General features: G+C 46.5%; 1 protein-coding gene across 5 annotated transcripts in view; it reads left to right on the top strand.

Annotated features, from left to right (window-relative positions):
- Positions 1-944: 944 nt before the first annotated feature.
- Positions 945-23,973, top strand: part of RELCH (RAB11 binding and LisH domain, coiled-coil and HEAT repeat containing) — a 139,867-nt gene continuing 116,838 nt past the window's right edge. For all 5 annotated transcript variants that reach the window (XR_005778958.1, XM_040431891.1, XM_040431890.1 and 2 more), the window contains exon 1: positions 945-1,443. Coding sequence is in view for 4 of the 5 variants with exons in the window: in XM_040431891.1 (XP_040287825.1) it covers positions 954-1,443 (490 nt within the window). In the remaining variant the exon portion in view is untranslated. The remainder of the gene's footprint in view (positions 1,444-23,973) is intronic.

Here is a 23,973-nt window from a genome sequence, read left to right as displayed (position 1 = left end):
ACGGACACCCGGTATATACTGCCCGGGTGTATATGTATTATTACACGGACACCCGGTATATACTGCTCGGGTGTATATGTATTATTACATGGGGAGCCCCTGTGGAGATGACACGGACACCCGGTATATACTGCCCGGGTGTATATGTATTATTACACGGGGAGCCCCTGTGGAGATGACACGGACACCCGGTATATACTGCCCGGGTGTATATGTATTATTACACGGGGAGCCCCTGTGGAGATGACACGGACACCCGGTATATACTGCTCCGGTGTATATGTATTATTACGTGGGGAGCCCCTGTGGAGATGACATGGACACCCGGTATATACTGCCCGGGTGTATATGTATTATTACATGGGGAGCCCCTGTGGGGATGACACGGACACCCGGTATATACTGCCCGGGTGTATATGTATTATTACACGGGGAGCCCCTGTGGAGATGACAGGGACACCCGGTATATACTGCCCGGGTGTATATGTATTATTACACGGGGAGCCCCTGTGGGGATGACACGGACACCCGGTATATACTGCTCCAGTGTATATGTATTATTACACGGGGAGCCCCTGTGGAGATGACACGGACACCCGGTATATACTGTTCCGGTGTATATGTATTATTACACGGGGAGCCCCTGTGGAGATGACACGGACACCCGGTATATACTGCCCGGGTGTATATGTATTATTACACGGACACCCGGTATATACTGCCCGGGTGTATATGTATTATTACACGGGGAGCCCCTGTGGAGATGACACGGACACCCGGTGTATATGTATTATTATAGAGGGAGAGCAGGGCGGTCGCTCCCGGAGAAGGCGCGCCATGTGTTCTGGCGCTGACAGCAGTCTCCTCCTCTGTGTGTGGAATAGTGGAAGGTGGCTCCCAGAATCTCGTCCTTCTTCTTCTTCTCCTCCTCCTCCTCCCCGCCTCAATACAAGATGGCGGCCCCTGCAGCAGGTTCAGGTGTTACTCCCGGGGCCCCAGGCAGCTCCGCCGCTGTCGTGGCCCCCAGTACAAGCAGCAGCAGCGTGAACCCCTTTCTGAGCGACTCGGAGGAAGAAGCAGAGGAAGAGGAGGATGAAGACGAGGAAGATGTGTCTCCGCTGCACGCCCGCCCTGTCCCTTCCCTTGCTGTCCGGTATTTACCGGACGACAGCGAACCCGCCCTCCTGCAGCCCGGCGGGCCACGGCTGACCGTCCCTTCGGGGGAGCCCGGGCGGGTACCACTGGACGCGGTGGCGGCGCAGCTGCTGCGGGATCAGCTGCTGCTCACCGCTTTGGAGCTGCACAGCGAGCTGCTGGAGACCGGCAGGGAGCTGCCCCGGCTCCGGGACTATTTCTCCAATCCCGGGAATTTCGAGAGACCGACGGCGGGGCCTCCGACAGCAGCGGGCATCAGTAACCCCAGCAGTGCCGGCGGCCAGCTGAGTGAGTGACCCGGTGACAGGGGGCGGGGCGTGTGCTGCTGTCACCCAGTCCTGCCGCCCAGCAGATCCCTGTCATATACCGCTGGGGAGGCTGTGACAGGAATATGCCGGGTGGGAGCCATTGTCTGCTATTAGACAGAACCTTGGGCGGGTCAGTGTGTCTGTGAGCTGTGCTATGTGGTCTCCATCAGAACATGGGAATGGTGCTAGTCATGAGAAGGTCTCCACAATGCAGTCCCAGAGCAGTGCCAACCTCCATAGCTGTTGGTGGGCTGAGATTGTGCCACCCCTGTGACATGGGGTGAATCATTACTAGTGTTACCCTAGTGTTACGCCATCAATACCAACATCTTGGACAATGCCTTTAGTATAATGTTCTGAGAATTGGTGGAGGTGCTGGGATATCTGTTGTCTTCAGGATGAGGAGGTGGTGTAGACTGTATTCTGCTGCAGGATACTATCAGGAGGATGAGGAGGTGCTGTAGACTGTATTCTGCTGCAGGATACTATCAGGAGGATGAGGAGGTGCTGTAGACTGTATTCTGCTGCAGGATACTATCAGGAGGATGAGGAGGTGCTGTAGACTGTATTCTGCTGCAGGATACTATCAGGAGGATGAGGAGGTGCTGTAGACTGTATTCTGCTGCAGGATACTATCAGGAGGATGAGGAGGTGCTGTAGACTGTATTCTGCTGCAGGATACTATCAGGAGGATGAGGAGGTGCTGTAGACTGTATTCTGATGCAGGATACTGCTGTAGACTGTATTCTGATGCAGGATACTGCTGTAGACTGTATTCTGATGCAGGATACTGCTGTAGACTGTATTCTGCTGCAGGATACTGCTGTAGACTGTATTCTGCTGCAGGATACTGCTGTAGACTGTATTCTGCTGCAGGATACTGCTGCAGACTGTATTCTGCTGCAGGATACTGCTGCAGACTGTATTCTGCTGCAGGATACTGCTGCAGACTGTATTCTGCTGCAGGATACTGCTGCAGACTGTATTCTGCTGCAGGATACTGCTGCAGACTGTATTCTGCTGCAGGATACTGCTGCAGACTGTATTCTGCTGCAGGATACTGCTGTAGACTGTATTCTGCTGCAGGATACTGCTGTAGACTGTATTCTGCTGCAGGATACTGCTGTAGACTGTATTCTGCTGCCGGTTCCTGCTGTAGACTGTATTCTGCTGCCGGTTCCTGCTGTAGACTGTATTCTGCTGCCGGTTCCTGCTGTAGACTGTATTCTGCTGCCGGTTCCTGCTGTAGACTGTATTCTGCTGCCGGTTCCTGCTGTAGACTGTATTCTGCTGCCGGTTCCTGCTGTAGACTGTATTCTGCTGCCGGTTCCTGCTGTAGACTGTATTCTGCTGCCGGTTCCTGCTGTAGACTGTATTCTGCTGCCGGTTCCTGCTGTAGACTGTATTCTGCTGCCGGTTCCTGCTGTAGACTGTATTCTGCTGCCGGTTCCTGCTGTAGACTGTATTCTGCTGCCGGTTCCTGCAGGATACTGCTGTAGCCTGTATTCTGCTGCCGGTTCCTGCAGGGTACTGTCAGGAGAACGACCTTCTGCTCCCAGACTATGGGGGTTGTCCCTCTGCGACGGAGGTTAGAGCAGCTAGCTATGTCAGTCTGACAACCACAGTCTCTTCAGTGGAGTTGTCAGCAGTCCCTAGGCACCGGTCTGTCCGAGGGCAGAGAAGAGGCCAGAGGTCAGCAACCTCCAGCTGTTGTGAAACTACAACTCCCAGCATGCTGACTTGCTTAGCTGTTCTTGGAGCATCCGTAGAAGTTAATGGAGCATGCTGGGAACGGTTGGAGGCCGCTGACCCCTGTTGTACAGTTTCGGGCCTGTTCACTTCTGCACTAATCTTTCGCCTTGTTCTGTCCGGTCATGGGAGCAGGACAGCAAATCTGAGAGCCGCGCCGGATCCATGACTGACACCATCGGCGTGCCATGGATGCCGCTGACTATAATGGAGTCTATTGGCATGCTGACGGATGTGTAGATGTGATGTAAGGCTTAGTTCCAGCACGCTGTAGCGGCCGGATCTCCCCTGGACCACATTATGGTCAATGGGGCTGGCGGGCATTGTGGTAACCTCTGGCGATGCCAGGTCCAGAGAGCTCCTGCTGTTCTTTGCCAGAACCAGTAACACCGGTGTAAAAGTAGCCGAAGCAGCGGAGTAACCTTTTGCTTTATTTCTCCTGAGTTTCAGGAAGTTTTTAAACCTTTGTTGTGTTTTTGTTGCGTCAGTTTTTATTGGTAACGGTCAGTGCTTGTTTGAGGCTAGAGAAAAGGGCGAATGTACTTACTGCAGTGGAACAGTTAGGGCCAGTTCACACTGAGGTTTTCTTTTTGCGCTGTTTTCCGGGCCAAAAACCGCCTCTAAACAGCCACCCAGTCACTTCAATGGGAGGCAGCACGTTCCACATGGAATAAGAAGCATCGTGCTCTATCTTGGGGTGCAAGCCGTGCTGATTCTCCCATTGAAATGAATGAGAAGTACGTGGCTCCACTCCAAAATCGGCAAGCTAAAAGTGCAGTTTTGTATTGAAGTTAAAACAACCGCAAAAACCACTTTGTCGGTGGTTCTGTTGTGTGAACATACCCTTACTTTTTCCATCAAATTACACTGCTTTATGCCTTAGGCTATATGTGCACGACCGTGCGGTTTTTTGCGGTCCGGAAGCCGCCTGTGTGCCTTCCGCAATTTACGGCCCATTGTAGAAATGCCTATTCTTGTCCGCAACAGATGCGACTCGGATGCAGACCAAAACAACGGTCGTGTGCATGAGGCCTTATTCACACGTCAGTGTTTGGTCAGTATTTTCCATCAGTGATTGTGAGCCAAAACCAGGAGAACAGGAGCCTCCACCGACATAAGGTATAAGGGAAAGAGCCGCACCTGGTTCACAATCGCTGACATGTGAATGAGGCCTTACACCTCCCAGAATACAAATCACCAGATCAAACTGCATGCCGGCAGCTATTGCACCAGCAAGGAACACTGGGATATTTCAGCTCTGAAGCCTGCAGAATTGTGAATGCAGCGTTGGACCGAGACTGTAGAGGTAGCCATCAACTTCAGATGATTGTCGGCCAAACCAGTGGGACCAGTCAATCATCTAATGTGTACTGGGACCTTCTGCCCTCCCCAGTGGTGTCAGGGAAAAGACTGAGCAGTTGGATTTCAACTTGTCCGATCTGTTGTTCTGAAGCGAGACAAGCGGCCACCAGCGGATGGTTCCCTTCTCCCTCAACTCCCAGATAACCTGCTGCGGGGGAACGCTGCTGCACGTAAACTCTCACTGAGAACAGTCCTTGATGATCTGTGCACTTCCCTGATATACTATGTAACGACATCCCAAAGGAGGTGCTATATCTAGGCCGCAGTGTGTGACTCCGCTGTGACCAACTCAGAGAGGCCATAACTCGCCGCTCCTCTGCTTTCTCCTCTTGCACACAAACGTTTTTTTTTTTAAATTTACATTCCGTTTTTTTTGCGTTCTGTATATGGACAATATACGGAACCATTCATTTCAATGGATCTGCAAAAAAATGTAAGGTACTCCGTATTCCTTCCATTTCCGTATTTCCGTTTTTACATTTCATTCAAAGATAGAACATGTCCTATTATTGTCCACATAACGGACAAGGGTAGTACTGTTCTATCAGGGGCCAGCTGTTCCGTTCCGCAAAAAACTGAATGCACACGGACGTCATCCGTATTTTTTGCGGCTCCGTTTTTTGCAGGCCGCAAATACTGAAAAAGCCTTACGGTCGTGTGCAAGTGGCCTTACTTTCCTCTGCCCTGTCTGGACACATGACATGCTGTCATCTTAGGGCCAAGTTCACACTTCAGTTGTTCGGTCAGTTATTTCCATCAGTGATTGTGAGCCAGGAACCAGTAGAGAAGCCTACTCAGATTTAAGGTATAATAGAAAGACCTGCACCCGTTCTGTGCTTTGACCCACATCTAGTTTTGGCTGACTGTAAGGACTCATGCCCCCCATTTTTGGGATTGTCGGGCCCATGATAGAAGAGTCCCATCCTTGTCTGTCATGCGGACAAGAATAGGACGCGTTTTATATTTTTGGAGGTGCAATGGAATGGAGATACGGATGTGGACCGTACACGGTGTGCCGTCCCATTGAAGTGAATGGCTCCGCATCCAATTAGATGAGGACAAAAAACATGTTCGCCCTAACTGATCGAAATAACTGAAGTGTGAACTCAGCCAGACGTGTCTGATCACAGAACACACGCAGCCCCATGGTGTACCCTCCCTATACAGACGGACGTAGATGGTAGAAGTGACATAAGGCACATTCATCAAAAATATGACGACCCCTCCCAACTGAAATAGAAAGCCTTTTCTGCGGAAAGTGTTCACACATGACTGATTGGCGCCGGATCTGCTGTTGTGGGTTTTCAGTCACCAAATCCGCAGTGTAGTACAGTACCGGCAACGTGGATGAGAATTTCTGCTTAAAAAAAACCAGGCAGCAGAAAAGCTGCAGCGCGGTGGATTTGAAAACCGCAGCATGTCGGTTAATCCAGCGATTTCTCTGATCTCAATGGGTTTTCTGCAGGTCACATGTGCAGCCAGTACCGCAGCAGATTTTTCCTCTGGTTTTTCTGCCCTGTGTGACCCTGACCTGAGACTACCTGCACACGGTGCGGATTACGCAGTTTTTCTGCACAGATTGTCGTGCGGAGAAACCACAGCGTAAAACAGTAAGGCTGAGCACACACGAGCGTTTCCAGATAAGGTCCGGATGCGTTGCGGCAAACCTGCACGAGTAGGTACCCAATTGCAGTCAGTTTTGACTGCGATTGCGTTCCGTTGTTGAGTTTTTATCGCGCGGGTGCAATGCGTTTTGCACGCGCGTGATAAAAAACTGACTCTGGTACCCAGACCCGAACTTCTTCACTGAAGTACAGGTTTGGGTTCAAGGTTGTGTAGATATAATTTATTTTCCCTTATAACATGGTTATAAGGGAAAATAATAGCATTCTTTAATACAGAATGCATAGTAGGTGGTCAATTGAGGGTTAAAAAATAATGAACTCCCCTTCTCCTCTTGATCGCGTAGCTGCCGGTCTCTTCTTACTTCTTTAATCATAAGCTGCCGGCTAAAGGACCTGTGGTGACATCAGATCACATGGTCCATTACATGGTCCATCACCAGAGACTGATGTTTGTGCGGGAATTTCTGCACGTTTCCACACACCTGTGTGCAGGTAGCTGATCGCACAGGTGTGTACAGTATATCCGCACAGGAGGATAAGTGCTGTCCTCTGTAGAGATCGCTGGGAGACGTGTTACCGGATGTACAGGGACTCTACTGTAGAATCCGGACTCTCACACGCTAACTACACGTGTGCATCCAGCTTTATGTAGGTTTGCAGCCCGGAAGCTGTCGATCTGTCAGTGTACTGATTAGTGTCATGTCGGTATCTTTCTGTGTGAAGAACACAAGCCCCTGCCCAGCCCTGTTGGCTTTATCAGCTTTCTGTGGAAGGTCTCCTGCGGCACGGACACGGGCTACATGTGGATTTGTCACCATGAAATGTGTCCACTGCAAAGGGTGAAATTCTGCGCAGATTTTAAACGCATCCACTTTGCTGTTACTGTAAATGCTCTGGGTTTTCTTTCTGCAGTTCCACTCTGCCAGACCAGATGGCTGTATTTTACCCATAGAAGTCAGTGGTGCAATTTACACCTTGGTGAAACATAGGGCAGGCACTACTTGAGACAAGGCAGACTTGGAGACCTAAATGCATATTAAAAATAGTCTGCGGCGTCAAAATACAAATCCTGCGGCGTCAAAATACAGATACCGGCCGTGTGCATGCCGCATTTTACTGCTAGAACTGGCTAGAATAGGACATGTTCTATACTCTGCAGAACGGCCACACGGAAGATAACTGACTACTGGGACCTCCGCTGATCCCTAGATCGGGGGTCCCTTTATCCAGACCTGGTGGAGCAGCAGGCGGAGCTTTCTGCATCCATTCTCTATGGGACTGCTGGAGATAGAGCGCTGTACTCTGCTATTTTCTAGAGTCCCATATAGAATGAATGGAGCGGTAGGGCACATGCTTGGCCGGCCTGCTATACCATCAGGACGGGAACATTTGGGACCCCTGTTCCAGGGATTTGTGTGGGTCCCAACAGTCAGTCCCAGTGATTAGTTAACAACATTTGTATAATTTACAGCAGCCGCATTGGCCTGTACAGAACAGGAGGTCTTGACAGTTTTTACTCTCTGACTTGTTAGGTTTATAATGTAAACTTTACTGAAGGTAATTTTCTTACCTGTGACTGTATTTGTAAGTTATAACCTCCCCTCTGACCCTCAGCTGTGTCATGTGACCACACTCTTAGGCCCCCTGTGGGCCGCAATGCACGAACACAGTCCGTGGGGCAGCTGCAGCGGATCGCAAAAAGATAGGACATGTTCTATCTTTTTGCAGAACGGAAGTACGGGACGAAACCCCACGGAAGCTTCTGTAGGGTTCCGTTCCGTGCTTCCATTCCGCATCTCTGGATTTGTGGACCCATTCAAGTAAATGGGTCTGCATCCGTGATGCGGAATGCCCACGGAACGGCACCCGTGTATTGCGGATCCGCAAATGCGGTTCGCAATACGGCGACGGGAAGCACACGTTTTACTCTCCAGATAACACCGCATCTTGTGTGGATAGGAAGCCAGTTTCTCTATGTATTCCTGACTTCCTGTCAGTTGGAGAGGCAGAATGTTGCTCACATGTCACAGCTAAGGATCAGAAGGGAGGTTATAACTCACAAGTACAGTTACTTGTAAGAAGATTTTCTTTACTACAATTTACATTTTGAACCTTTCTAACAGGTTAGAGAATATAAATTTTTGCAGGAGTGCTTCTTTAAACCTTAATTATATCATTTAAAGGATTTCTGTCATCAGAAAAATCGTTATGTAGCTGACTGACAGCGATGTGCTAATGTCAGCAGTACATAACTGTATGATTATCTCCCTGCCTGCCGCCGTTCCCTCAAAATAATGACTTTTATAATATGCTAATGAGCCTCTAGGTGCTATTAGGGCGTTGCTGCAGCACCTAGAGGCTCCGTCTTCAAATGAATGGGTCCAGAAAAAAAGGGATGCGTCGGGATCCCATACAGACATCCACATATATATGTGCTTTGCGGACAGAAACAAGAGCAGATGTCTGAATCCAGCCTTAAAGGGAACCTGTCGCCATGTCCTGACATATAAAACCAAATGTACCGTAATGCTTGTTTACCCTGATCGTTCCCAGTGATCGATCCATAATCTTCTCAGGACTAACCTGTCCTATTTTATCGCCCTATAACGCTTTCCCACCTTTTATGCTAATTAACTGAACAGAGTCATATCTTACATGCTTGACCAGAGAAGAGTCATATTTTCTCCCGAGTCAAGCTCCTCCGCTCCGTCTAAGAAACACCCCTACAGATAAAACCTTGCTTCGAGTCAAGGTAAGCATGCCCCTAACCGTCCCCTCTTTTTGTTAGATTGACAGCCTGCAGTGTGGCCGAGATTGCATAAGTCTTGCGCATGCGCGGTGCGCTCCTTGGTAAGGCGCGATCCTGTCTCCGGCTGCCGCTGGTAGCCGGGTTTCAGCGGCGCACTGCGCATGTGCTACACTTGTGCCATCCTGGCCGCGCTGCAGGCTGTCAGTCTAACAAAAGAGGGGACGGTTAGGGGGGCGTGCATACCTAGACTCCAAGCAAGGAAGCCTCATTTGCATACGACCTGCGGGGGATTACGAGTTGTTTTACAGCGATCATGCGCCTCAGACATCTTACCCAAGAACATCATTACAGTAGAAGCCGGATGGTACCAGCTTTAAGGTACTGTTGGCGGTTTATGATCCATTTTGGTGCTGACAGGTTCCCTTTTAATGTCTGATGTGAAACTAACTAAACGTTACTAACCTGTTAAATCCCCCTCCAGTCCTGCAGCACTGCTTTGGTGGTCCCCCTGGTCTACAGTACTGAGGTCACATCCATCATCCATCACTGTAGCCAATCACTGGATGATGTACACGATGTCATGGCTGCAGTAGTAGCGGGGACCACTGAAGAAGTGGCTCTGGAGTAGGTGAGCAGCGGTTAGTGTTTTTATTTTATGCCCTTTCTTGCTTTTAGGGTATCCATACACTTTGCGGGCTGGCCATGGGATCCGCTTGTGGATTATTGCAGAGAATCCACATTAGACTGGGCAAAAGCTAAATTTTAAGATTTTGCCCCAGAGTTTCAGTTTATAGAGTAGCTCTATATTTAATTGCACAATAGTGCTTCCATGTAATTCGGTTCTATGGTTCATGGGCAGGACATCCTGAGATATTTACAGACTTTGTTCATGAGCTTAATTACATTTCCTGATCCAGAATATCTATTGTGAATATGAATTCTTATGCATGGCTTTGTTTCCTCCAGTTTTTTTTTGAAAACTTCCAAATATATTTCATTTTTATGATTGTTTCATACACAGCATTTAAAAATTCTTTTCTTTTTTCCAAATTGCAGCATGCTCTTTCAAGCACTTTCCCATAAACTTCTCTATAGGTTAAAAAAGACTGAACAAAGGTAGTGCGGACAAATATTTTTTTTTAAATGTGCACGAAATATGTGGTTTGTTTATTACAAGCAAAAAATGCTTCAAAAACCATAGTGTGTCAGTTCCCTTGAGGAATTTTCAGTTTCTAAAGTAATACAAAACTGTTTGGCTAGGAAAGAAACAATTTTGCAGTGCCATTTTGGCATGTTAATGGGGTTATCAGGAATTGATAATGATGACTTGTCCTCAGGATATCTATCCACCTATGCACATCAGCAGGGGTCCGAGTCCCGACACCCCCGCCGCTGTGGGCTCCTGGCAGCTTTCCGAGCACAGCATCGTACATTGTATAGAGGCAGTGCTTGGTATGGCAGCCCAGTCCCATTGACTTGAATAGGGCTGAGCTGAAACTAGGCAATGAAACCGATGTACAGTGATGTCACTAGCCTAGGAAGAGGCCGCGGCGCTCATGGGGCACTGGCCTCTTCTAACAGCTGATTGGTGGAGGTCTGACACCCAGGACCCCCACCGATCTGATTATGATGACTTATCCAGAGTATAGGTAATCAATATAAATTCCCGGACAACCCCTTTTAAGAGCAAATGTACCTGTACATTCTTTGCCTCGCCAACAGTTGATGGGTTGCTGTTGGGCTTTCTATGGACAGCTTTTGGTGTGGTACTGAGTTCATCACCAAAAATACTAAAACAGATAGTAATTTACTTAAGATTCAAATTAATTCCAAAATTATTCACTTAGAATAGTCGGCTCCACCCCAAGATGTGAGAATGTCCAGTCAGTGTCTGACTGTGCAGGGACACATCCCCAACTGGTTACACTCAGTTGTACCTTTATGCAGAACTTCTAGCTTTCATAAGAGGAATGGCACCTCACCGAGTCATAAGATAACCCAGAATTGTTAGTACATGAGAATGCAAGCAGTTACTAAACCACACACGTCAGGAGAGGCGACGGGTCCTCATTAACTGTAGCAAATGTAATATAATCTATAATTTGGTGCATCAGAAGAAGCCTAGATGTACATGAGGTTCTAGATTAGGCTTGTTTCCCTCACGAGGGGTTCTTGCCTTTTTCTGGCTGGAGTCGTTTTTCAGCTTTACAAACATTTGTTGCTGTGTTGCCATATGAGGGCTTGATTTTTTTAATTTATTTTTTGCATATGGTGTGCTGTAAAAACCTTTTGGGTGGGAGAATGGAAAAAAAAATCTGTTCCACAATTTTTGGGATTTTGCTTTTATGGCGATCATTAGTATTGAGCGAATTGAAGTATCTGAAGTGGAATTCGATCCGAACTTCAGGAAAAAAACATTTCCTTGCGCTTCGTGATAAAGAATCAATTTTCCCTGAAATGGCAGGGGAAAAAATAAATTACTCCCCTCATCCATTTGCAGGTGAAGAGGTCGATGTGGCCATCTTGATTGAAGGTACCGCGTGAAATGTAGCGTGTGGCGACATATGATGAGATGTTGCGTGGTGTCTTCAATCGAGATGGCCACAGCGGGCTTTACGCGATCAAATGGATGAGGTGTTTGCTGATCACAGCATCCAAGAATAAAAACGATTGAACGCAGCATCTGAGGGGTTCAGTTATGGGGGGGGGGGGGGGGCGGTTTGTGTGGCACAATCGCCGTTCCCTGTCTGTGCGCCCACTAGTTGTCCTGCAGTAATGACCTGCAGAATACCTCTGTATTAGGCCTTATACACTTGACCGTATTTTTGGTTTATGTCCGATCCACAAAAATCGCACACAGACTCATTCATTTCTAGGGGTCTGCAAAAAAAAATAAAAAATGGATAGCACACGGTTGTAATTTTTGTGCTGTTCATAGCCGGGCCGCAAATTATAGAACCTGTCCTATTCTTGTCCATTTTGCAGACAAGAATAGGCTTTTTTTACATCGTGTCCAGTGAAAAATTGCAGGATGCACACGGACCGTATCGGTATTTTGTGGATTCACAATTACGGACTGCTAAATGGATACGCTCGTGCGCAGGAAGCCTTACAAGAAGTGCACTGTCAGGTTCCTTCTGTTCTGCCCCCATCCAGGTCTGTGGCTTTGTTGCACAGAAATCACATCTATTCTGATATGCAAATGAGCTCTTTGCAATGCCCTGTATTGTGGATGGCAAAAGCTGTGAGTGCCCGGGTCAGGCTGCCAATGTAATGTCACATGACCCTGTGTTCTCGCTTGTGCACTGTCGCTTCAGGAATTGGTGCACACGCAGTACAGTCCTGGTGATTGGCAGGGCTGACTGTATCTGTACTGTGCAGCCAGGCGAGATTACGGCGCCAGCATGGCCCTGTCACTCGCAGATGGCGGGGCAGTGTGATCAATGATACATTTTTATCATTTTAAATATTTTATTACATTTTATTTTTAATCTATTTATTTTTACCACACTTGATCACTAGGGTACCTGACTGCTTGTACATTACACTTGAGTAGTTTTACGCTCCACACCTGGCTTCTGCAGGACCTGCTGGGTGTACTGAGATGGCGTGTATGGTGGTTTGCACTACCCTTGGCAGCAGTGCTGTGTATGTATAGTCACCAGTAGTTGAGGATTGGCCATTAATATCAGAGCCCCAGGAAAACCCTGCCTGTATTACAATATATGCAGTAATTGTGGACATGTCTGCATGTTCACAGGACAGAACACTTTGTAGATGATGGCTCCTGACTAATTGTATTAGAGAAGCCAGTCAGCATTTCTAGTTTATAAATATAATATAGACTCTGCTTTTTCAGGGGCCTTTACGTTTGGCCAGATCTCCATCTCAGGCTGCTGATTAAACCTACCGTATTTTTCGCCCCATAAGACGCACTTTCCTTCCCCCCAAAAGTGCGTGTGTGGGTAATATAGAGTGCGTCTTATGGGGCGAATGCTGCCATTTTTACATCGCTAACACTGATGCATCGCTGGCTGCGATTCTGCACAGTGTGGCGATGTATCAGGGGGAGGGAGGAGGGGCTGGAGGCTGGCAACTGCTGGAATCGCAGAGGGGCCCGGTGCAGTCACTGTACTCTTACACTGGGCCCCGCCGCTCACAGCAGTATTCATATATAAACTGTAATCCTTAACCTCTTCTTAACTTCAGTTAAAGTAGCGCTATCCCGTGTACTACTACTTACGATCAAGCTCCCGTAGCAGGCAGAGCGGCCGGCAGCTGTAACGTCACTCACTCGCGTCACACGCCTGCTTCGCCTCCTTCATTAATGATGTGGGCAGAGCAGGCGCGTGACGTGAGTGAGTGACGTTACGCTGCCGGCCGCTCTGCTTGCTACGGTACGGGAGTTGATAGTAAGTAGTAGTACACGGGATAGCGCTACTTTAACTAAAGTTAAGAGGTTAAGGATTACAGTTTACATATGAATATTGCTGTGAGCGGCGGGGCCCAGTGTATTGGGGGACACTGTTATGGGAGGATCTGTGGATGACACATATACACTCACCTAAAGAATTATTAGGAACACCTGTTCTATTTCTCATTAATGCAATTATCTAGTCAACCAATAACATGGCAGTTGCTTCAATGCATTTAGGGTGGGGGGGGGGGCGGGTCCTGGTCAAGACAATCTCCTGAACTCCAAACTGAATGTCAGAATGGGAAAGAAAGGTGATTTAAGCAATTTTGAGCGTGGTATGGTTGTTGGTGCCAGACGGGCCGGTCTGAGTATTCCACAATCTGCTCAGTTACTGGGATTTTCACGCACAACCATTTCTAGGGTTTACAAAGAATGGTGTGAAAAGGGAAAAACATCCAGTATGTGGCAGTCCTGTGGGCAAAAATGCCTTGTGGATGCTAGAGGTCAGAGGAAAATGGGCCGACTGATTCAAGCTGATAGAAGAGCAACGTTGACGAAAATAACCACTCGTTACAACCGAGGTATGCAGCAAAGCATTTGTGAAGCCACAACACGCACAACCTTGAGGCGGATGGGCTACAACAGCAGAAGACCCCACCGGGTACCACTCATCTCCACTACAAATAGGAAAAAGAGGCTACAATTTGCACGAGCTTACCAAAATTGGACTGTTGAAGACTGGAGAAATGTTGCCTGGTCTGATGAGTCTCGATTTCTGTTGAGACAATCAAATGGTAGAGTCCGAATTTGGCGTAAACAGAATGAGAACATGTATCCATCATGCCTTGTTACCACTGTGCAGGCTGGTGGTGGTGGTGTAATGGTGTGGGGGATGTTTTCTGGGCACACTTTAGGCCCTTTAGTGCCAATTGGGCATCGTTTAAATGCCACGGGCTACCTGAGCATTGTTTCTGACCATGTCCATCCCTTCATGACCACCATGTACCCATCCTTTGACGGCTACTTCCAGCAGGATAATGCACCATGTCACAAAGCTCGAATCATTTCAAATTGGTTTCTTGAACATGACAATGAGTTCACTGTACTAAAATGGCCCCCACAGTCACCAGATCTCAACCCAATAGAGCATCTTTGGGATGTGGTGGAACTAGAGCTTCGTGCCCTGGATGTGCATCCCTCAAATCTCCATCAACTGCAAGATGCTATCCTATCAATATGGGCCAACATTTCTAAAGAATGCTATCAGCACCTTGTTGAATCAATGCCACGTAGAATTAAGGCAGTTCTGAAGGCAAAAGGGGGTCCAACACCGTATTAGTATGGTGTTCCTAATAATTCTTTAGGTGAGTGTATATCATAAGGTGCTATATATGTGTCAACCACAGATCCCCCTCCTCATAACAGTGCCATCCATTTCTTATTTTCCTTCTCAAAAACCTAGGTGCGTCTTATAGGACGAAAATTATCCATCGATTTGGTGGTCTCTGGAAATGCAGACAAGGCACAAGTTGTAGAAATGTCACATTATGTCCAGGAGGCAGGGTGGCTTTTTATTAGTAGCCCAGCAATAAACTGGTCCATAATTACCAATAGAAAAGGACCCTAAACAGTGGTAAATAGCATCTATTACAGGTTGATATACAGATGTGATTAACTGAGGCATGAAGCTGGTAGGGTCTATTCATTTTATTATGTTATATACCATTGGTATAGTAATAAATACTTAAAGGGGCTTTTTCTATTGATGACCTTTTTTCAGTATACTGTAGGTCATCAATATCAGATCGGCGGAGGTCCGACACCCCCGCCGATCAGCTGTATGAGGAGACGGCGCACAGTGCTCACATGCTGTCTTCCGTCTCTCTTCCTGCTCTCAGCTGTATGTTTATGGGACAGCAGCAGCAGACAGGAAGAGAGGAGGGAGATGGCATGTGAGCACTGCGCGCGCGGTCTCCTCATACAGCTGATCGGCGGGGGTGCCAGGTGTTGGACCTCAGCCGATGTGATATTGATGACCTATCCTAAGGATAGGTCATCAATAGAAAAAGCCCAGACAACTTCTTTAATAGTCAATATTTGTGTTTTGAGCACCAGCTGACTACAGGACTATATTTGCGCTTAGGGCTGCGTTCACATCTCTGTTTAGGCACTCCAGTAAAGGAGCACACTACCAGAATTACCGTCCCCAGCATAGCCGAGCATACCTGGATCCCCATTGTTGGCATTTAAGCCGGAAACCTATCTGATCCCATTGTAGTTAACTGAAATCCAGCAGTGTCTGGCTATGCCAGGCACAGTAAGGGCTCATGCACCCAAGCGTAATGGCTCAGTGCCCGTGCTGCTGACCGCAAACGGCTGGTCCGCAATATACAGGCACTGGCTGTGTGCACTCCATGCTGCGCATGTGGACATATTGACTTGAATGGGGCTGCAATCCGCAAGATACGACTGAAGATAGGACTTCACCTATCTTTTGCAGAGCGGTGGCACAGATCAGAAGCCCATGTACTATCTTTCACCACTTGTTGCGCATTGCGAACCCATTCAAGTCAATGGCTCCGAAAACGGAGTGCCCGTGGATTGCGGACTGCTATTTGCAACCCGCAGCACATACACTTAGTTTTTTCTGCCCTTTTTATGCCTCATGCACTAATGCTGACCCCTCATGGCCCCATGCTGTATGATGGCGCCCTTCCTAGTGCTCCCCGCAACACTAATATTGCCCCACTTTATGCCTAATATAGTGATTCTCCCCCACAAAGTTAATAAACCCCCACGCAATGTCCCCTTCTGTGCTTCCAAAAATAATAAAAGCTAATATTCACCAAACCCGATTCCCACAATGAAGAGAACCGCTTCTATTCTCCTGTGATGTCATCAACCCAGTGTAGGCGATGCAATGTAGTGACATCATCACACCATCTGTGCAGGTGTATAGTGGCCTGTTGCCTATGAAAGTAATGGTCCTCTTACAGGGAACTATGTTTTAGGCAGTTATCAGGAACAAGATAAACATCGCTGATAATTGCCTGATCATCAGTGGAGAGGAGAGCTGCATTTAGATGTAGCAATCACCTCCGCGGTATGGGGACAAGCGATCAGTTGTCCCCATAGATAATCATTGTTTGTGGGCAGCAGATCCCTCTTTAGGCCTATTGCACACGACCGTATGTCTTTTTCAGTGTTTTGCGGTCCGTTTTAAACGGATCCGTTGTTCCGTTTTTTGTTTCCGTTGTGTTTCCGTTCCGTTTTTCCGTTCCGTTTTTCCGTATGGCAAATACAGTATACAGTAATTTCATAGAAAAAATTGGGCTGGGCATAACATTTTCAATAGATGGATCCGCAAAAAACGGAACGGATACGGAAGACATACGGATGCACTTCCGTATGCATTCCGTTTTTTTGCGGACCCATAGACTTTAATGGAGCCACGGAACGTGATTTGCGGCCAAATATAGGACATGTTCTATGTTAAAACGGAACGGAAAAACGGAAACGGAATGCATACGGAGTACATTCCGTTTTTTTTGCGGACCCATTGAAATCAATGGTTCCGTATACGGACCGTATACGGACCGCAAAAAACGGCCAGTAAACGGGAAAAAAAAACGGCCGTGTGAAAGAGGCCTTACACAGACATGACCTACTGCACTGAAGCAATGATTTTAGGTGCTGGCTGAAAGACCTAATCAATCGATGAACGAGCATTTGTTAATCCCTGATAACTGCCTGCTAAATCAGTCCGTGTAAAAGGACGGTGGAGCAAATAGGTGATGGCTCCCTATGTTTTTAACCTGGAACCATGTCCAGGAGATACAAACCCAGATGAAAGTGGCGCAACCTCCATGAAGGTCTGCGTTAGGTGCATTCATTGGCTTATGGTTAAAGGAAATCTGTTGTCCCGATTTTGGACTATTATCTACAGTTATACATGCGTAGTACTCCAGATAAGGACTCCTGATCACTTTTTTATTTTTTTCGTACTACCCTTGGTTCCCCCGCTGTCCGCTCTCAAAGCTGCACTGAAATACACAGTGTGGACTGCTGTGCTGCTCTAACATAAGAGAGGACTCGTCCTTGGCAGTCCTGACGATGTATTTCAGTGCAGTTTTGGGTGCTGACAGTGGGGGAACCAGGAACATAGAAAATACTGATCTGGACTCCTTATCTGCAGGACTACTCGTGTATTAATGTTCATTGGTCCAAGCTCCCAGTGACAGATTCCCTTTAAAGGGGTTTTCCAACTTATTTTCTGGATTGATCATCAGTATCGGGGACCCCGGCCGATCAGCTGTTTAAGAAGGCACCGGCCTGCTCATAGCTTTCCCTAGGCCGTGTGATGTTGCGTTCGTTGGTCACATGACCTAGGTGCTCCTCAGTCCCGCTGAATGGGGCTGAGCTGATATACCAGGCACAGCCGCTATACAATGTACAGCGCAGTGCTTGGTGAGCTGAGAGAAAGCCATGGCGCTACTGCGAGCACCTGTGCCTTCTCAAACAGCTGATCGACAGGGGTCCCGGGTGTCGGACCCCCACTGATCAGATACTGATGATGTATCCAGAGAATAGGTTATTAGTATAAAATAAAATAAAAAACTCTGGAAACCCCTTTCAAAGAGGCTCTGCCAAGTTGCTCTTTATGTCTCGGCTATATTTGTCCCATTAGAAGTGTACAGGGAAGGCAACATAAAAAGCATTTTTTTTCGTAGCAAGTTTAGCTGTGAAACTAGGGTAAGACTCTTGGGCATTAAGCATTTTGATAGAGTTCAGTGAGATTAAAAAAAGAATCTGTTAATCTACAAGTAGGGCTGGGCAATTTTGCCCAAAAAAGAAAATCTCAATAGTTTTTTTTTTTTGTTTGTTTTTTCAACCCTATGGACCATTTTCGATTTGAATGTCAATTTTCTTATTTTTCTTAATTAAACTGAAAAAATACCAAGTTACAATTCAATACATCATTTACTTTCATATGGCAAAAAAAATTATCTCTATTTTTTATTAGTTATAATCTCGATTATTTTCTGCCAATAACCGGTTTTATTTTTCTGTCGGTTTTTGTACACAGCGTGTGGATGAGATTCCTAAAATTGTCATCCACTTTGCTGGTACTGTACAAGACTGCGGCGGGTTTGCCCCACTAGAATCCACAATGGCAAATCCTTGGCTATTCAGTCATGTGGAAACCCAGCCTAAGGGGTTAAAGTAGGACTTCATAGAATTGAATTTACTCTGTTTACTAGAGGAGCCTATAAAGTGCAGGATCAACAGAGACCTTGACAAGATGTCGGATTGGCGTTGTGAGGGCTTTATGCATCTGTAGCTCACATTGCACCGCCATATTGATTCAGCTGCCAGGCGGAGGCTTTTCAGTGATATAGGAGGTTTTCTACATACAGCAGCCATGTGAAAATACAGATCGGTTATGGATGGATATGGACCCATTGGAACATGCTGGGTATTGAAAAAAAGACAGGCGCATAAAAAATAGGAATGAAGCAATTTCAATGTATTGCTACCATATACTGTATATATATTTTTTCAATAAAAAAATGAAAGGAATTCTAGAGAAGTGTAATGAGCCCTAAGTCCACGGTCTAGTGTAAGGGCGCCCAAATGAAATCCGAACTGCATCTGCACTATACGTTTGGTATATGTTCCAGACATATATACTTCCTTCACACGTCAGTGATCTGTGGACAGCACATGTATCCATGGACTTTAATGTGTGTATTCACACTCCCGTGGCATTTCACAGATCATGGTGACACCACAGAAGTGTGCCCCATTTTTGTCTGTGATTATACATTCTAGTCTATGGTAGGGTTGTCTCGATACCAGAATTTTTCTTCGGTTTCTATACCATAAAAAAGTATTGCGATATTCGATACCACACAAAAAAAAAACACCAAAAAAGACGCGTGCATTCCACATTTTATGGAACGTCCGGCCCATAATAGAACAGTCCTATCCTATTTTTTGGTGCGACAAGGTGAGTAAAAAATAGCGAATCGCGCGTTTTATTTTTATTTTTTCTTTCTTTTACGACGTTCACTTCATAGGAGTTTTTTTTTAAATATTTTTATAATTTGGACTTTTCAGACGTGGCAATATGTAATATGTTTATATATTTTATATGTAAAATTGGTAAAGGTGTGTTGTTGTTTTTTGTTAAAGCTATTTATTTATAATTTTTTTACTTTTTAGCCCCCTTAGGGGGCTAGAACCCTTGTCATATTCACCCTAATAGAGCTCTACTAGGGTGAATAGGACTTCACACTCTCCCTGCTGCCCTGTGCATAGTACACACAGCAGCAGGGAGATTGCCATGGTAACCGATGGGAGCCCCGGGATTACACTGCTGGGGCTCCGATCAGAAGCTGCCACTGCACCACCAGAGAGGAGGAGGGGAGAGGGGACCCTGTGGCCACTGCCACCAATGACTTTAATACTGGGGTTGGGGGGGCGCACTGCGCCTCCAATGAAGATAAGGCTACTTTCACACTTGTGGCAGAGTGATCCGGCAAGCAGTTCCGTCGCTGGAACTGCCTACCGGATTCGGCAAAACGTATGCCAACTGATGGCATGTGTAAGACTGATCAGGATCCTGATCAGTCAGAAAAATGCATTGAAATGCCAGATCCGTCTTTCCGGTGTCACCCGGCAAAACGGTTCCGGCATTTATTTTTTTCACCTTTTTTTTTTTGACTGAACTGCAAGACATCCTGATGCATCCTGAACGGATTACTCTCCATTCAGAATGCATGGGGGTATGCCTGATCAGTTCTTTTCCAGCATTGAGCCCTTTTGCCGGAACTCAGTGCCGGAAAAGAAAAACGCTAGTGTGAAAGTACCCTTAGCTCCGATTAATTCAAATACAGGAGGCGGGTACTGGCTGCAGAATAATATAGCCGGCACCCGACCCCCTGAGAGGTAGCTGCGATCTGTGGCAGTTAACCCCTCAGGTGCTCTTCCCCTCTCTCCTCTCATTGGTGGCAGCAGCAGCACAGGGGGGAGGGAGGGACTGCTTCCTTCCCCCCTGTGCTGCTGAGGGAACATGTCGCGCACTGAGAGCAGCGTGCTCCATGTTCTCTGATACTAGGCTGTGCAGTAGCGCACCCTAGTATCGGTAAATGGCAAATCCCGGTATCGAACCAATACCGGGACAAAAGTATTGATAATTCGATACCCGAGACAACCCTAGTCTATGGGGACACATCACAGATTCAATTTGTGTTCTGTCAGTGGTTTTCACGGATCGTTGCCAGGATATTCTCTGGAAATTAATTTTCAGCCTAGCAGTGTCCATGGAATACGGATGACATACAGAGGTAAAAATGGACGCACAGACCAAACACTGATTCTTCAGTCATGTTTACAGATGAACCGCTGACCGTCTTGTCATGGATGTCACCACACGTGTAAAAGAGGCCTTCTATATAGACACCATTTACACAACAGGCCAAAAGTGTGTCCCCTTTGACGCTATGGGGCCGTTATATATTGATTCTTTTGCTGTACAGAATTACGTCTAGCAGTACTCTATACAGAACAGAGTATTACATGACGGCCTATGTGAATCCTCCATCGCATACTGCAGACACAGGGTGAGCTGCACCCTCTCTGCTTAGACCTAGGAGTGTCCCAGGCACAAAGTCCTTCAAGCTTAGGTAAACAGAGGTCTTTCCTTCTGCATCCAGACATGCCATAATACACTTTATCTTGGCAAACAAGACATTGATTGAATTACTGTGCTTAAAGGCAACTGCCCCTTTATGTGAGGTTACAGTTAAAGGGGTTATTCCATGATTGATGTAAAAAAATGAAAATCAGGCATTATATAGTACATGACCATCAATTTCTAACCAAGCTAGATGAAGCCTTGTACCTCACATGGATCCAGAGATCCCCCCCCCCCCATTCATTACTCCAACTGTTCTGCTAGATTTATTCCAGGGGACATGTCCTTTCTGCTGTAAGCAGGGTTTTCCCACCTCTCCTGTCCCTTACACTAGGTATCTTCTTGCGTCTCCAAGGCCCTTAGTTATAGTGCGTAGAGCAGACCAGAGGAGGAAGTTCACCACTGGGCGTGACAGTCACCTCAGAACTGCTAGACAGCATTAAAGGGGTTGTCCAGGAAGAAGTAACTCTTCGCCTGCCTCTGCTTAGGAAGGAATCCAACTTACGGCTCTGGTCCTGGGTGCCGGCACCTGTGTGTCCATCCTCCAGTCTGCGGCTTGTGTCATTTGTCTCCGGCGGGGGCATGATCATCTGCAGTAACTGTTGAGTCTCTTGTAGACACAAGTCATTGGCTGCGGTGCAGCAGATGATCATGCCCATGGCGGATGTGAAGTAAAAAAGCCACGGACCTGAGGATAGACCGGAGCTGGGGATAGCAGGTAAGTATGAGTCTTTCCACAGCGGAGGCAGGCTGCGGACAGCTGGGAAAACGTATTTATTCCCAGGCTACCCTTTCCTGACGAGCACTGAATAGAGCAGCTCCACTTTTTACATGTTTCTTTTATTCCCATTTAGACTTGAACAGGATTCCCTGCATTTCCAGGACAAGCATAAAGGACAAATTCATAGATTTACTATTTTTTAGTACATAACACTGTTTTCCCGTTATTAAATGCATAGTGCATTACACGTTTACTCGCTGGAATTTAGAAAATGTCAGGAATTTCAGAAATTCTGTTCCAATAAATATGGTTTAAAGAGGACCTTTCACTAGAATAAAAAAAATCTAAACTAAGTATACAGACATGGAGAGCGGCGCCCAGGGATCTCCCTGCACTTACTATTATCCCTGGGCGCCGCTCCGTTCTCCCGGTATAGGCTACGGTATCTTCATATGTTCGGGTCCACCCAGGGGAACCTGCCGGCGTCTCCTTCTCCTATGCTGTAGCGCTGGCCAATCGCAGCGCTCAGCTCATAACCTGAGAGTTATTTTTTCTTTCTCTCAGGCTATGAGCTGAGCGCTGCGATTGGCCAGCGCTACAGCATAGGAGAAGGAGACGCCGGCAGGTTCCCCTGGGTGGACCCGAACATATGAAGATACCGGAGCCTATACCGGGAGAACGGAGCGGCGCCCAGGGATAACAGTAAGTGCAGGGAGATCCCTGGGCGCCGCTCTCCATGTCTGTATACTTAGTTTACATTTTCTATTCTAGTGAAAGGTCCTCTTTAAGTTGTATCCAAGTATCCTGATTGAGAAAAAGCCCAGCGTTACCACTTTACTACAGTGCTCTTCCTAGGCCACTGACGTCACATTCATTGATCACTTGGCCCGTGTGCAGCTCGGTTCTATTCAAGTGAATGGGTCAGGGCTACAGTACCTAGCACAGTCTCTATACAATGTACGACGCTCTGTGAGAAGGCCGCAGCTGTCTTCAAACATGTCGGACCCCCACTGTTTAGATACCGATGACTCATCCTGAGGAAAGGTCATCAATTTGTCCCAGAAAAGACCCTTTAAAAATTATTAAAGGTTAATAAAGCTTGTCTAAAATATTCTATCAAAATTCTTATTTTGTAAAAGTGGTAAAAACACATGCACACATTTGTCACAACCCATATAAAAAAAGATAACGATATTTAAACCAATCAATGAACACATTTAAAAGAAAAAATGCAAAAAATAAAACTGCCTCCCCTCCCCCCACATTACTTCCAATAAATAAATGTTGATTAAGTCCAGTGTACCCCAAAATGGTAACCAGTGTACCCCAAAATGGTAACAATAAGGACGACATATCATGTCACAAGCCCAAATACAGCTACATTGATTACAAAAATTATTTTAAAATTAAATTTAATTTATTGGCTTTTGTCTTGAGAATGACTGAGAAGATTAAGATTTTAAAGCAGCAGCTAAAAAAGTAAATAAAAAATTAACACCTTGCTTAAGAGAGGTGATAAAACATACAGAGTACATTTTAGTAAGCAGACGTGCTATGAAGAATGTTATAGTTCATGGAAAGACATTTAAAAATGTTGTGCTCCTCCAGGGAGCTCGGACACTGTGAGTTACAAATGTACTTGCCCTTCCCCCATTTTAGATAGTGTGTGTGTGTGTGTGTGTGTGTGTGTGTGTGTGTGTGTGTGTGTGTGTGTGTGTGTTCACATTTGGCAGATTTGTTTCAGAAGTTTGTGGCTCAAAATCCATCTGTATGAGAATCGTAAAACATCCGTACACTTACTGCAGAAGACGCTCCATTCAGATGGTGTGAAATGGATTTTCACGTTTCTTCAAGAAATCTGTAAAACATACTATTAGTTGACAGCATTCTGGAAAGACCTTGTATGCACTTCAAGAAACCATTGTTTTCTGAGCAGACAGGAACCGCAGGACTGCAGCGTGGCTGTGGTTTTTGAAGTATTGACTGAAGTAATGGCTGTCTTTATTGGCTTCTTTATACAATTATAACTGTGATTGAATGAACAGTTATATTTGGCTTCCTTAATGTTTTTCTTTCTGCCATATTATTATGCCCTGTTTCAACTGCACAGCTAGATGAATTTCACTCAGAAGCAGGTGGCATCTCGCTTCTGCCAGCATTGTACTGCTGTGACATCCTTTCTATCACT

This window comes from Bufo bufo, chromosome 5 (assembly GCF_905171765.1).
Source record: "Bufo bufo chromosome 5, aBufBuf1.1, whole genome shotgun sequence".
Lineage (NCBI taxonomy): Eukaryota > Metazoa > Chordata > Amphibia > Anura > Bufonidae > Bufo > Bufo bufo.
Note: the sequence above shows the minus strand (reverse complement) of the source record. Positions and strands in the feature narration are given on the sequence as shown.